The sequence below is a fragment of the Argopecten irradians genome, chromosome 1 (genome assembly GCF_041381155.1).
Source record: "Argopecten irradians isolate NY chromosome 1, Ai_NY, whole genome shotgun sequence".
NCBI classification, from domain to species: domain Eukaryota; kingdom Metazoa; phylum Mollusca; class Bivalvia; order Pectinida; family Pectinidae; genus Argopecten; species Argopecten irradians.
In genome coordinates this window covers 50196488-50212470 of record NC_091134.1, presented here as the reverse complement: position 1 = coordinate 50212470, position 15983 = coordinate 50196488, and the positions used below count along the sequence as shown (strand labels likewise).

General features: G+C 35.2%; 1 protein-coding gene across 1 annotated transcript; it reads right to left on the bottom strand.

Moving 5' to 3' along the window:
- Window positions 1-7072: 7072 nt before the first annotated feature.
- On the bottom strand, window positions 7073-15765 carry LOC138331519 (arginine kinase-like). The gene is made up of 6 exons (XM_069279205.1): window positions 15492-15765; window positions 11636-11895; window positions 9257-9405; window positions 8789-8954; window positions 8041-8242; window positions 7073-7380 (listed from the first exon to the last, which is right to left on the bottom strand). Exons 1-6 carry the CDS (start codon window positions 15748-15750, stop codon window positions 7238-7240), a joined length of 1179 nt encoding a protein of 392 aa, XP_069135306.1. The 5' UTR covers window positions 15751-15765; the 3' UTR covers window positions 7073-7237.
- Window positions 15766-15983: the final 218 nt, after the last annotated feature.

Below are 15983 nucleotides of genomic sequence, written 5' to 3'. Positions count from 1 at the left end.
TTTTTCAAATTAGTCACATTTCGCTTTTTGTCGGTGACCCTACGCTACATTTGTGATAAATGTAGCGTAGTGTAGTGCAATCATCCACTGAAGATGGTGTCAGTTACACATATCTTAGCAAGTTTACTACTGAGTCTTGTAATTAAGGTCTGTACATTTATATCGGTTATCGGACTATATCAGACTTTCGGACTAATGGGCCTTAGGACTAACGGTCGTTCGGACTAACGGACGTTCAGATTAACGGGCCTTCGGACTATTAAGCCTTAAGGACAAGGTGGTCACCCAGGCAGGTGACCTATCGATATCACTTTTATTTGTCGTCTATCACCATTGAACATAACAATTCCATCATCTTCTCAACTGGTCCAAATTCAACTATAAATGTTTGGGAACATGTTTAGGATAAGGTAAAGTGTAAAAATCAAGCGGCTGATCTCAACAGGGTAGCAGATCTACATATATATGTAGATATTTGAAAATCTTATAATGTTGCCACTCCTAGGAATCAAAGTTCAATATACGCTATTCGGATAATATATACATGTACCTATCATAGATGATGTATGGCGACTCGGAACATTTTTTATTATTATTATTAATTACCCGATTTTATGTATTGATTGGTTAAATTATATGTGCCGTAACTGGGCATGTAATTTTTTCTTTAAGAAACTATTGAAAACTATCAGGTTGTTTTAAGGTGTGATAATCATTCAAATGGTCAGAAAACCATGTACGATGCCTTGTAAACATTATTTACAAGTCAGAATTTATGCTTTATGTGTGTTAAGATAAATGCATACCTGTAGTAATCACTTTATAATTTCTTAATGTTAAAGGGACAATTCACTCAGGCTAAGTCTTTTACATAACCAAGAAGCAAAATATGGCATTAATGTATTGCTCTACATTTCTTATAAAACATATAACATAAAACATTGACAAATTCCACGTCATTATTTAGTATTTCAATCTATACCGTTTTAATTATAAATCGTTGATCAATACGATTCAGTAGGTAAAATATGTTCGCTGTATAAAATAATTTTTTTTATACGAGCCAATTCACCTAATAAGGTAAACAAACTATTGTCAGAGCGATTTGAGCAGTTCTAGACAAAAGTAGCATTAGGCCCTACTCTACGAGCAAGGGACAGGGTTCGGCATACAAGAAGCTCGACCACATTGTGTAATGGCGGACAGCGAGCGAGTTTGAACAGTCCACACGCATTTCACCACCATGGGCTTTTCTGGCATATTACAGTAAAACCAACTGATTTAATTTCCATTAGAACTGGTTTTTTTCCGACATATGTACAAATTTCAATGTTCTTTTAGCCTGAATTGTCACTCTTTATGAAATTGTAGACCACATCTTTTCTTCATAGCGTGACCGCATATGTACTGTCAAAATCATTTTCAGTTCATATTCATACTTGTAAATGTAATTTTCAAAAGGTTGATGGTGAATAAAATATCCAAAATCTCTTGATTCGTGAGTATGAAAATTACGGCACATTTATAAAGCTTTAAATACCAATTACCTTTCCGAAACGAAGAATTCAATTAGCGTTTGCTTCTTAATTGTTTTCATTTTCATAATATGAATTAACAAAATAGTAGCACATCTAAAATTAAAACAAATCAATTTTTTTTCTTATGTCGGTGATCCAATGTAGACACAGGATTAATTGTCTACATGTAGATGGCGATCCAATAATTTGAACCCACCAGAGTGTCATGCAAAGACCATTTTAGACGTTTTATGAGTTTAAATACCAAAATCGGTAAAATCGTAATCTACACGGTGATATATATTGAGAAGGATGGAAAGATCCCGAGACAAACAAAAATTAGTCCACTTACATGTAGTTTTAGCGGTTAAAATAATATTTCTATTTAGTCTTTACAAAAACGGTTACTACCGTTGGTAAGAGCAATAATTTTCTTTTCAAAATCCTACACAACTATACAAAGTGCTGTCACTAAGACGAAAGCAGCCGAAAAATTATGCATATATTATAAGCCGGCTTTGATCTTCATCATATAAATGTTTGCATATTATATAAAGAAGGTTGCACATCATATAAAGAAGTGTGTACAGAATTTAAAGAAATGTGTACCGAATATAAAGTTTAATTTAAGCTAAATGATATAAAGGGAAAGGCATCGAATATCTCGATATAACGACGGAGCATAATTGTAAATGTATCGAATATAACACAGGAATTACCGAATATATAGATAAAAGCACTGCAGATATACATGTAAAAGGATGTTATCCCGCCCTGGTAGAATAAATAATAACCCAGACCGTAGCCCGAGGTCATTATTTTAAATTATACCAGGGCGGTATGACACCATATGAAAAGAAACTGAGGTTCTTATTTTTTATACTAGATACTATGTATTATTTTCTTTGGCAAGTATCAAACCATTCTCTACTTACAAGAAAAAGCATTGACCATAGGACACCACCCTGAAGAACTCAATGTTTATTGACTTTGCACTCGGACAATATTAACACAGGTCAATTACACTTGAATGTATAATAATTAGCCATGCCTCTCTTAACCACAAATTGATCGCTTTAAGACAGATTATTATATAATTATGATATTCATTTCGTAAAATGAACACATGTTTTGTGTATTAGGAATTTCTAGACCCAGAAATACTTATTGTGTACTTTTCTTTTGCAAGAGTTCCCTTGTATTAAATGTTCCCTGGAAGTATCTATGATCCACCATTTGTATACTATTGTATCAATTACTGTAGTCAAGTTACACAATCAAACTTTCCATAGTTAAATCTTACTGTATTACAATAAACAAATTTTATAAAAAAAAATTTACATTATGTACGTTGTGATGCATGCTGATGATCAAAATAGATGAACTTATTACCAGAAAGATGGGGCACAACACCTTATCTGTTCTTTAACGCTTTGGACTAAATGAAAGTTTTAATGATTTTTTCTAACCGTTTTACATAAAATTCTTTAGTAGATCTTAAATCAAGGTTATTGTTTGATGTACTACACACATAACCTATTACAGTAATTAGTAATAATAGATAATATTTCGTCTTATCATCCGTGCTTCAATTCTTCAAATTGAATAATAAGTTTTAACCGATTAATAACACAATATTTTGTAAAAGAGATTTTACAATATTAAGTTGATATACATTTGTCGTCTCTGTTACTGTTCATTGTACAAATATTTTTGTTCTGTGTTCTGACAGTATCATTTGTTTTGTTAATATTCAATTGATTTACTATTATAATTTCCGTTAAGTATAATACATTTCAAAAGAGTTAACAATGGGGAAAAATATAAATTAAAACAATTTTGTACATCGAATATCTTACAAACACACCAAATATTCACAAGCACTGACTTCAGTTTTCTACATTCAAAGATAGTGTCTGTTTCATATGATTTGCGCATGTGTAACAGGAAGGCGACAAGTCGACAACTCGACAACACGACAAGGCGACAACACGACAAGTCGACAACTCGGCAACACGACAAGTCGACATTTTACCGCGTCAACACGAGATTCTGTACGCGCTAATTAGCGTGTTTGAAATGTCGACTTGTCGTCTTGTCATGTTGTCGACTTGTCGCGGTTCGAAAACGCGACAAGTCGACATTTTAACTGTTAAATCTCGGGTTGTCGCAGTTTGAGACCGCGACAACTCGACAAGGCGACAACACGACAAGGCGACAACACAACAACACAAGATGGCCGTAATCAGCCACCATAATAAATACATTTTAGCGTACGGCCTCACGTGTATGTGGTTGGTAGCGTGCATGAATTGTGTGGTACGTGTTGTGTCTTCGTGTGTAGTGGAACTCTTGCCCTGTTATAATTAATAGTGCTATATTACTGAAGCATGCCATCGACGACACCAAGCAATACAACGGACGAATCACTCGTCCCACTCCCGGTATGCTGAGCGCTAAGCAGGAGCAGAAACTACCACTTATATAGACATTGGCGTGTCTCGGCCAAAGGACATAACCTAGAGCCTACATCACAGGGGCGAGCGCTCAACAGAAATCCAAAAGCGAGGCGATGTCAAAGGAGACGTTAGGAAGTCCTAAATTAATCGCCTCTTACGATCATGCAATGCAGCATCCTCAATACCCCCAGGAGTTCCGATCACTTACGATCTCTACACCCCTGGACTATCTCATAGTGAAATTGGAGGCAGCTCAGCAGAAAACATTTGACCAATCACAGGCCAGCAAAGATTTCCTTTGAAGACTACAGAGAGCGACGCCTAACATCAAAGCCACACTGTCGACCACAGTGTACCGTTATACGGCTCTTTTGATGTACATCAAATGACTTAATTACCTGTTCTGTTCTGTTGCCTCCAGTTTTACTATGAGATATTCCAGGGGTGTAGAGATCGTAAGTGATCGGAACTCCTGGAGTATCGAGGATTTAGGGGCAGCAGCCAGGTACAATTCTAATGCCCTACCTGTGGGGCTCAGAGAATCATTTTGCAGAACTGCCATAAATAATATGTAGTCACTTTACACAGACGATATTTGATAACAATACTGCAACTGATTAAATACTCTTATTAAGAATTATGAAGTACCATCGTTATTAAATTATTTCTGTGAGTTTGTCAAGCGGTCTTATCACTTCGATCAAAGGGATATATGAGAATTAGTTAGATTATATCAAGTTAAACCCACTAGAGTGCACACAGACCTTTTTGAGATATTTACATGTAGTATGTCTCCGAGATAAAAAAAAAAAAAGAAAAAAGAAAGAAATCCATGAAATTCTACATTAATATACATTAGTACGATGTCAAATGCAATTTTACCCTAAAATACCTAAAATGGTCTATGGACATTGGACACTGGTGACTCCAAATTGATATAAGCTGTAACTTATTCTCAGATCTTGGAGACTTCGATGATCCTTAGAAACCTGTTGTATCACAGGCTCGTTTTTAAACGACATCTTGTTATACAAATATATATATATATTATGTATTACAAGATGTCTTTTTTTTAAATGAGCCAGATATACATGTGGTTGTGTAAGGCTAAAGCCATCACTGACCATATCCAACAGGAATGCTTCACTTAAATGGATGTATCCTACATGTACAGCTTCTAATCCTTTTTGCTCTATTTATTAGTTAGTTTTCCGATATTTTAATTTCCTCCGGATCCACTTTCTACTTCTGACCAATTCACAAAGTGACGAAGCGTGGTCTGTTTATCTTCGGCAGTATGTGACGGTGAGATAGCACCGTAAAAAGTAGCTCAAAGCACTTCTAGATAGATTATGTGGCCGAAAGTTATAGCAGGCTGGTACGTAAATTTGTTGTATACATATCTAAGATGAGTTATATCCGTCTCCCATGGTTCATAACAATGGGCATGCTCTCTCTCATCCTCCATATTCCAGGGGTTCCGATCACTTACGATCTCTATATCCCTGGACTATCTCATAGTAAAACTGGAGGCAACAGAACAGAACTAGTAATTTAGTCATTTGATGCACACCAAAAAGAGCTGTATAACGGTACACTGCGGTTGACTGTGTAGCTTTGAAGTTGGGCATCGCTATCTCTGTAGTCTTCAAAGGAAATTTTTACTGGCCTATGATTGGTTCAGATTTGTTCCTGAGATGCCTTCAGTTTTACTATGATGTAGTTCATGAACTTCTGGAGTATCAAGATTGTAGCCGTCATTAATGGTTAAGGTTTCAAGTAGTGATGGTTACAACAAGGGTGGTTTAAAATATTTCCAATTTTAAAAAGATTTTGCACTTGAAAGTAGGTCAAGGTCATTGACTATAAATATTGCTCTCAATCCTTCCAAATCTGTACAAAATATTCACCACAGCCTCTTGTTACCGAGAAGCCACTCAACACATTTTAATAAAGTTGATCTGTTTGACCTTGAAAATAATTAGGTCAAGGTCATTCACTAGAACGACTTTCACTGCCTTCAAACAATTTCCTTAACAAAAAAAACACAACAGAACAAAATTTGATCATCACAATCAAATTTAATGTTATAGAAACTTTTTTAGAACTGTAGACTAGCCATAGTGTCTCGTCCCCATGGAAACGAAAATGAGACATTGTGTCCATGGTCCCATCTCCAAGGAGACTGGAGCTAGGCATACTAGCCATGAAGTCCTGTCTCTATGGAGGGGAGATTTGGAGATTAGTCACAAATTCTCGTTCCCAGGGAGACGAGATATAGATATTCTGGTAGTGTACACCAGTATCACAGACTTACCCTAAATCAGATCAATATGAACACTTTCTAATGTAAACAGTTAACCAACAATTAGAGGGTAAACCCTGCATAATCCCTCGTCTCACACCTGTACTTGTGTGAAGGGGATATATCTTTAAGCTAGAGACCAGACATTGAAAAGTTATGCAAAATAAATATAATGCTGTTCTGGATATTTTCTGACTTTTTCATTAATTCTCACAGCTTGTTTTGGCACACAGCTTTTCATTTACGCAAATACATTATACAACAAGGTGCATCCAACAGCTTTCCACCAATCAGCTATTAGCATCCAATGGCTATCAACCAAACAGGCATCTGCATCTGATGATAATTCACCAATCAGAAATTGGTATCTAAAGTCACCACCTAGCAGTTTGATTTGGTTAACTTTGTAGGCCATGAACCAATAAGAAATCCTCATCTGATGTCATCAACTAATTAGATTTCGTTGTGTTTGATGACAATCAGCAGTAAGTCTGACTGGTTTTCCTGTGATTCGATGGAAGAATGCTAGCATTAAGAGGGAATAAGCCAAGAATCGGACCTCCAGAAAGTGAACTAGCCGATCCTACATAAGGATTTCACACTAGAGGATAACAGTTTATAAATATATATACAAAGGAATAGGGAAATGTTAACAACAGTGAATCATCTCACCTTAAATAAACTGCCCTACCTAGCTATCAATGAATCCCCACTCCAGGTCGTAACAAGCAGGTATCAACACAAAGCCAGATTATTTTCTACATCGGAGGTTTGAATAAATGTCTCAAGTGTTCTTAGCGATGACATTCTATATTGAAACACACAAGTATCGTGCAGCAGTAAAACGTGTCTGGCAGGACAATTTATATAAGATCATATTCAAAATTATACCATTTCCCGGGTTGGTCACACAAAATGTTAGTCAATTGGGTCCTTTAACATGATATAGAATATGTCTATAAAGCTTTTTCTGCTGCCATAATTGCTACAATACCATTCTTCATTTCCATGATAGCTTCATATTCAGTAAGACCCAGTCTCCTCTTGTTGGAGATGTCGTAAACTCCTCCCACACTCTCGGTGTGCTCACCGTGGATTCCTGAAATACAGTCAACACAATTAATGCCAATATCATACTGTTAAGTAAGCATTTATATTTTAGAAGTGTTCATAATTAAATCATTTCGCTAACTGGTCCAAAACAATTTATCTGCTAAAATTTGATTGAACTGAACCAAGAACATTTATAGTATTCGTGAGGAAAATGTTGTTTACATATTTGACTTGATTCTGTAGAACTCAATAATATCATTTTTGGGCTCTTCAACATAATCTTATACCCTTATGATTCAATACAGTAACAAACAATTCGGGGTTAATACAGAAATCAGAGTACTATATTTAGAGATTCCTCTTGGACATTTAACTTAAAATCTTACCCATCAGTATTGGAATTGATTAAACCAAATCTATATGTGTACTTATGCTTTAGCTTTTAAGAATATTTTAAAATCCAATATACAAGATCTATAGAATTTTACAATCACTGGAATTTTAAAAGGAATTAATTCATTTTTAGCTTTCAGAAATGCAGGATTTCTCAACAATATGTTGGGTCTTTATGACCTTCATACAGGAAATAATAAGGCCTTTGGTGCCTATTCAATAGAATAACAGCCATTTAAGGACAACACTCAATAAAGGCCTTTTCAACAATGTAGAAACCCTGCTCATGTAACAGCAGCTCACTAAATCTTACCTCTTGGTTGTAAATTGTTGGCAGCACAGATGTCTTCTAGCAGACTCTTGTTTTCCTTCTTAGATGGAGCAGCAGCCAGCTTAGGGACCTTGATATGGACACTAGCCCTGCAGGTGGTGCCCAGGTTGGTGGGGCAGAATGTCACATAACCACACTTCTTGTTGTGAGCAAAGTCAAGCTTTTTACTAAGTTTCAACAAAGCCTGAAAAACATTTCGCATATCTGTACTATCTAAAATAATTAAACAAATTGCAACATCATCTAAAAAAAGTTTTCTTGAATTACAAAATTTAGCTAATCTTTTAGTTTATGGTCTTTAAAGGATGACTTTTCATTAAACATAACCAAATAATTTCCAATAAATTCATTCCATCTTTCTCCTGTTCTCTTTCATGCAATGTACTATATTTATTACCATAACATTGCAAAGACTATCAATATGAATCGCAAAAATAAGCCACTACAATATATCACGATATTTTACTCATGTAAAGTTGAACTAAACAGTAAATGAAGTGCATTTTGTCATGCAATTTCAAACTCTTTTCATGAAAATATTAAATATGGGCAATTTATTGTCAGAGAATTTATCAGTATTGCCTTATTAAAGTGCTAATTTTGTATTGGTCTTGTTTTTGTGAAAATCTTAAATCTGAACAAGCATTATAAACAATACATTCAACATGTAAGAGAGAATTGTTTGATTATGATTGTACAAGCTTTAGTCTTTATTCTGTATAGGACTTACATTAATGAGCCTCTTGTAGACAGCCCCAAGGTCTCCTCCCTTCTGCATGGAGATAAATCGGAGATGATCCTCCTCGTTAATCCATGTCAAGAACTTCTTGTCGTTGCTGAAGTAAATACCACGACCTACTGGCCAGTAGTTGTAACCTCCAGCTTCCCTCAAAAATCTACAGAAGAAAAGATAATACGATTAACATAAAAGATAATCGTTCTGTACAAACCGAGTCAATCATCAAGGCAAATCATTGTCAATTTGAACTGCCTGTTAATAGAACTATATGACAGAAAAATTAATTAGACATGTTTGATTTAGCCAAGTACATTTTCTTAAAAAATGTGCCAAGTTCAATGTTCATTGCATTTTACAGGCCGAAAAATTGAAGAGATAAGTTTATAATAGATGAACACAGGATGTCACACCAGAACAAATCTCAAACAAGCTTAGATAATGCACATCATTCATACTGACCTGTCATCATTCTTGAATAGGAAATGATCAGCAATAAGCTGTTTCTCTTCTTCCTTGGACATGGTTTCAAGAGAGAAGTATTTGCCGGCAAGCTCACCATCAAGTGTCTTCAGAGCAGCAACAGTTTTTTCTTCCATGGCTTTCCTTTGCTGTTAATAGAGAACAATCTAATCACTGGTAATACGTACAGAATATCATTATCAGCCATCACAGAACATACCCTTATATCATTGAAGTACCATTCTAATATCTACCTGTCCCATATCCAACATAACCATTCATATCTTCGTATCATGGCACCCATCTCATATCTTAGCATCATTGGACATACCAATCCCATATCTTAGCATCATGGCACCAATCTCATATCTTAGCATCATCAGACATACCAGTCTCATATCTTAGCATCAGTGGACATACCGATCTCATATCTAGCATCATTGGACATACCAATCTCATATCTTAGCATCATTGGACTAATAAAATCTGTTACCTGTGAGATCGGGTTATCTCAGTCGAGGGCTAAGATTTTGTAACACAATCCCAACCTCGGCTAACGCCGCCCTCGGTTGGGATGTTACGAAATCTTAGCCCGAGACTGAGATAACCTGATCTCAATCACTTAAAGGTAATAGATTTTTTTTTCTCGCGCCTCTAAGATATAACAAAACCCATCTATATACGCGTTCGGAGTGTAAAACTATCCCATCATGGGCCTCCTGGTTCAAAGCCGATTAATCATTTCATCTGCGCTTCGATTTCAGTCATTCCGCATAAAACTATAATTCGGTTATATCAAAGACAAACGATGATCAATCAGTACATACTGTTTCATAATTAAAAACAACAACCAAACAATGCATGGTAAATCACTGAATGCACATATTTCTAATAATATTGATTATCTGACGCTTGCGACGTCACCGGATTGAGAGTTTGACGTCACATGCGTGGACTGTTACATGAATGGCGTAAAATTCCGCCAAAATTCGCGTAAAGGTACCAGACAGATCGGACAAGATAGAAAAATCTAGCACTGGGTATCATGTGAGATTTCCCTGTCCGAGGTGCGAGAAATACCCATCTCATATCTAGCATCATTGGACATACCAATCTCATTAGCATCAATGGACATACTCATCTCATATCTTAGCATCATTGGACATACCAATCTCATATCTTAGCATCATTGGACATACCCATCTCATATCTTAGCATCATTGGACATACCAATCTCATATCTTAGCATCATTAGACATACCAGTCTCATATCTTAGCATCATTGGACATACCAATCTCATATCTTAGCATCCTTGGACATACCCATCTCATATCTTAGCATCATTGGACATACCAATCTCATATCTTAGCATCATTGGACATACCAATCTGATATCTAAGCATCATTGGACATACCAATCTGATATCTTAGCATCATTGGACATACCAATCTCATATCTTAGCATCATTGGACATACCAATCTGATATCTAAGCATCATTGGACATACCCATCTCATATCTTAGCATCATTGGACATACCAATCTCATATCTTAGCATCATTGGACATACCAATCTCATATCTTAGCATCATTGGACATACCAATCTCATATCTTAGCATCATTGGACATACCAATCTCATATCTTAGCATCATTGGACATACCAATCTCATATCTAAGCATCATTGGACATACCAATCCGATATCTTAGCATCATTGGACATACCAATCTCATATCTTAGCATCATTGGACATACCAATCTGATATCTTAGCATCATTGGACATACCAATCTGATATCTAAGCATCATTGGACATACCAATCTGATATCTTAGCATCATTGGACATACCAATCTCATATCTTAGCATCATTGGACATACCAATCTGATATCTAAGCATCATTGGACATACTCATCTCATATCTTAGCATTATTGGACATACCAATATCATATCTAACATCAATGGATATACCCATCTCATATCTAGCTTCATTAGACATACCAATCTCATATCTAGAGCAACATTGGACATACTCATCCCACATCTAGAATCATTGGACATACCAATCTCATATCTTAGAATCATTGGACATACCAATCTCATATCTTAGCATCATTGAACATACTCATCTCATATCTAGAGCATCAAAGGACATACCAATCTCATACCTAGCATCATTGGACATACCAATCTCATAACTAGCTTCATTGGACATACCAATCTCATATCTAGAGCAACATTGGACATACCCATCTCATATCTAGAATCATTGGACATATGTACAATGTATACCCATCTCATATCTAGAGCATCATTGGACATACTCATCTTAACTTATCAGATAAGAAAACTATAAGTTGTTTGTTTCCCAACTTACCTCTTTGGTGGCAGCAGGTGGGAATGGAAAGCCTACATGACTCCTTCCAACACGTACTCGGGTGCTGACAATCATCTCATTGTTAGGGTCAAGATCGGGAAGATTCAAGTTTTCCAAATCTCCAAAGTTTGGTTCAGGGTGTTCAACCTTCTCGACCTTATGGTAATCTTTAATGACTTCATCAAGGACGGGAGCAAATGTATCGTATCCTTCAGGGTCACAAGCATAAATACCAACACCACTGTCCAAGTTCATACAACCTAGAATTAAGAAGAAAGTAGTTTTGAGTTGTCCGTTAGATAGATTTATCAAAGCCATCGTAAGTTTGACCTCAGGTTTACAACTATTGACCATTTGGGACCAAAAGAATATGACTTAATAAGCAGAAGGTCTTGATACAGAGGTGGTCAGTGGTCACTAAGACAGGTTTCAACTGGATTTGATAACTATTATACCTCCATCTTGAATAGGTGCATACTTTTGAATTGTTAACTACCTGTACTTTAAAAGCACAATACAATAACACATTTGAAAGCATTATTCAAGTGGAACATATTTAATAAAATTTTAATAAATGATCAATATATCAATAAATTAGACATGGGATGTTGTTCCACAATTTCTTATAAAGACCCATATAAGTATTACATAGACTAGTAAATGTTTTATACAGACCAGTAAATTCATTACATACACTAGTAAATGTTATACAAGTGCAAATTATATTACATGTATGTCAAATTTAGTCAGTCTTATTATTTGGGAAAAAAAAATATTCACTTTAATTTTTTCTCAATAATGTGATAATCGGCTAGCACTAAATGGAATGCTGCGTTACTTTTTAACCCAGTAACATAGTATGTGTCACTCTCCTTTTATTCCGCCTTTGCATATTACAGAGTCAGCTCCCTTGCGGGTAGGTATCAATTGTTACGTCATTATTTTGTGAGTGCAATTCAGGTCATTTTCTCCGAAAAGTATGATGTTATGCTCGCAAACACATGACATCACAATCAATACCTACCCGCAAGGATAGATAACTGTGATATGCAAATCCGGAATATTTCAGGTATTATTCCTGGTAATGACAGATGGCTAATTAAGCATGTCTGGTTCTGATACATCCAATAGGCTCCTAGATATTTTTGTTTACTTTTACCCCTGGTTTTTGGTTTGCAAGATGACGATGTGAACGTTTTTCCACTGGTCATCTACATCTTCTGCCATCCGCAGAATACAGTATCCATCAGAGCACATTATACGCACCACTTCTCTTATTATCATGGCCACCTTGCACATTTGACATTCTAAACACTATCCATTCGCATTCAATTTACAGTGTATGATCAGTGCGAGTATATTTTACATTGTAAAGCTAAAGAATATAATTCCTTTGTGCAGCATTGTTAACAATGAAATATTAATTGTTTCATCTAGTTTGTTATTGGTCATTTTGTGCACAGCACCAACGTTTCCCTTAAGGAGTTCATGCATGCACAGCAACTAGGTTTAAATGGGAAAATTTCACTATTGTTCTTTTGAATCAATTTTTTCTTTGATGTAAAGATTATATTTTTTCTTCAAAACTGTCAAAGACATCAAAAGCATTATTAATGCATTACTCTGACACACATTTCTAATTGACGACAACCTTATTTTATATATAAAGAAACAAGGCAATATCTGCACTGCTTTATATATAAAGTATTGCTATATGTAGTTTTTAAGGAAGTTAGGCTTTCACACTCATTCAATGTTTTAATTCGGTTAAGAGTTTTATTTTAACAAATAAAAGCTAGCATGAGTATAAAAAAATTGAGGCTTTCATACTCATTCATTTCTATTTGAATAAAAATTACCTGGTATATTTTAACCTTTAAATAAAAGCTAGCTTGAGTATAAGAAAACTGAGGCTTTCATACTCATTCATTTCTATTTGAATGAAAATTACCTGGTATATTTTAACCTTTAAATAAAAGATAGCTTGATTATAAGAAAATTGAGGCTTTCATACTCATTCATTTCTATTTGAATGAAAATTACCTGGTATATTTTAACCTTTAAATAAAAGCTAGATTGAGTATAAGAAAATTGAGGCTTTCATACCCATTCATTTCTATTTGAATGAAAATTACCTGGTATATTTTAACCTTTAAATAAATGGACACCTGTCTTTCTTTTAAACTGTCAAGTATTTAAGTGCACAATTGAATAGTAATGTTGCATGTAATGAAGGTCATTTAGAAACTGTGTTAATAAATTGTTCTTAAATTATATCTAGAAAAAGTGGCATTTTCTCATAAATCATGCATCTTTCTCTTATTTTTCAAAAATATATTGGCATTTTTTCATCAAGTAGTAAAACATCAAAAAAATTTACCTGCAGTAATATTTGTCAATACATTCAAAACTTTTCTGGTGTCTTATTGTCTTCCGAGTGACAATAATTCCAAATGGACCATTGCAACAGAAAACAATTCTTGAAATCGTTCCACACAAATATTATACTAATGAGAAAATTGTTTATATCCTTTCAACAAAAACAATGTAACTATGAAAATTTTAAGAGCAGTTTTTGTATTTCAGTTTATGAAAATCACTTCAGAAACTAGCTGTTTCTAAAGTCTAGTACAAGAGACTTTCCGGAGCGATTCAATTTCCCAACCTGGTAACCTGATGGTAACTACAACTACATGTGTTTAATCCATGCAATTATTAATTATCAGTCCTTTTAAATTCAATTGCCAGGAAGAGAAATATTTTTTTTTAAATGTGCACATTTAGTGTGTTACATACCAAAAATGCATTGTATCTTAAGTCTACTTAGTAACCCCTCTATGAAGAAATTAAAGGTTGATTTTTGCATATTTTGACCTGTTCTTTCTGATGGTATAGTCAGAACTTTGATATTTTGAATATTAAATAGTTTAGACTTGCTAAAATGGCCTAAAATGGGGGTTCAAAATTGGGAGTCTACCTCCAAAATGGGGAGGGTTGGCAAGTATGTATATACTACCAATATATCATTAACATCAGTTTTACATGTACACAGTCAACTTTCATAATTTTATGACAATATACAGAATTTTTTTATAGGGTATTATGACAAATAATTAAAGTCAAATCACAGGCGTTTGTAATATATAATGAATATTAATGATAATCAAAAATCGGATCGAACCATATAGAAGTATTGATATCTATATGATTCGATCCGATCTTTGATTATCGTTAATATTCATATATATTACAAACGCCTGTGGTCAAATTAAAGACTGTGGCCAAAAGGCGTAGTGTACCCGGTATATCAAATTGATTTCAAAGTATAAATCTACACAAGCTACTACTAGCTTCCTTTGATGTGAAGTAAAGTTAAGACTTATGTTGTTTATATTTTCGTTATTACTATGTAATAATGAGCAACAAAGAGAATTGAATTGACTTGTATGTTAGCTTATCATGGGAGGTAACTCGAACGGACTTAAAACGCTGCACGCAGACTGTTTAACAAAAAGCAGTCACGGATCTATAGTCTTTTCCTCGCTTCAAGGGAAATATTGGAAAATTTAATCCATCTGTCGTTTTCAATTATGGCGAAGGGTATATTCAGATGTCATCAGTTCATTTTTTTTCAAATTAATTACTATACTGTATGTCGCTCAAATAGATTTTTTGAGGAACACTTTTTACTCCTCTATTCAGGATAATTGCAGAAAAATATCAATATCTCTCTACATTGTGTAGCAATACTTCCCGAGAATGCCGGCTTGCGCAATGCAAACTATACACATCACATTTCCAAATTTGTAAAACGCACACCCCACACGCGCACGCACACACATTTCACATAGCTCACCTGACTGAATACAATCCCCAAGGTCACCGCCAATGCTTGTTTTCAAATCCTTTAAAGCATCATATCTTTCCTTGGTAAGATGCTTTTTCAATAAAGATTTACATTCTTTAGCTCCATCAAGTTTTCCCCACAAGTCAGCAACTGGCTGTTTCTTGTATTCTGGTTCGGCCGACATGTTTGTTTTTTGTGTGATTTGCTGCTGTTCCGAGATGAGTTGATGACTTTGTGTGTTTAGCTGGTCTATGTACCTCCGATACATGATTCACGTACTCCGCTGCTTTTATACAACCGTCGCGCTGGAAAATGGAATATTCTGCCGTTTGATTGGTTACGCTCCTAGCAACGTGGGGAGATTAGGTCGACGGAAGCGGGCAGTCCGTGTGTAATACACTTAGTACAGACGTGGCCAGCGAAGGTAGAGCACGGGAGTCTCGCTCTTACCTGTGGGAATGAGATTATATAGGCCTTAGAACCTGGTCTTAAACAACATAC

Coding starts and splice junctions, on each gene's coding strand:
- LOC138331519 (XM_069279205.1), bottom strand. CDS start 15,750: ATGTATCGGAGGTACATAGACCAGCTAAACACACAAAGTCATCAACTC. Junction 9,406..11,635: donor CACCTGCTGCCACCAAAGAG/GTAAGTTGGGAA, acceptor CTCTATTAACAG/CAAAGGAAAGCCATGGAAGA. Junction 7,381..8,040: donor CAACAATTTACAACCAAGAG/GTAAGATTTAGT, acceptor ACTGTATTTCAG/GAATCCACGGTGAGCACACC.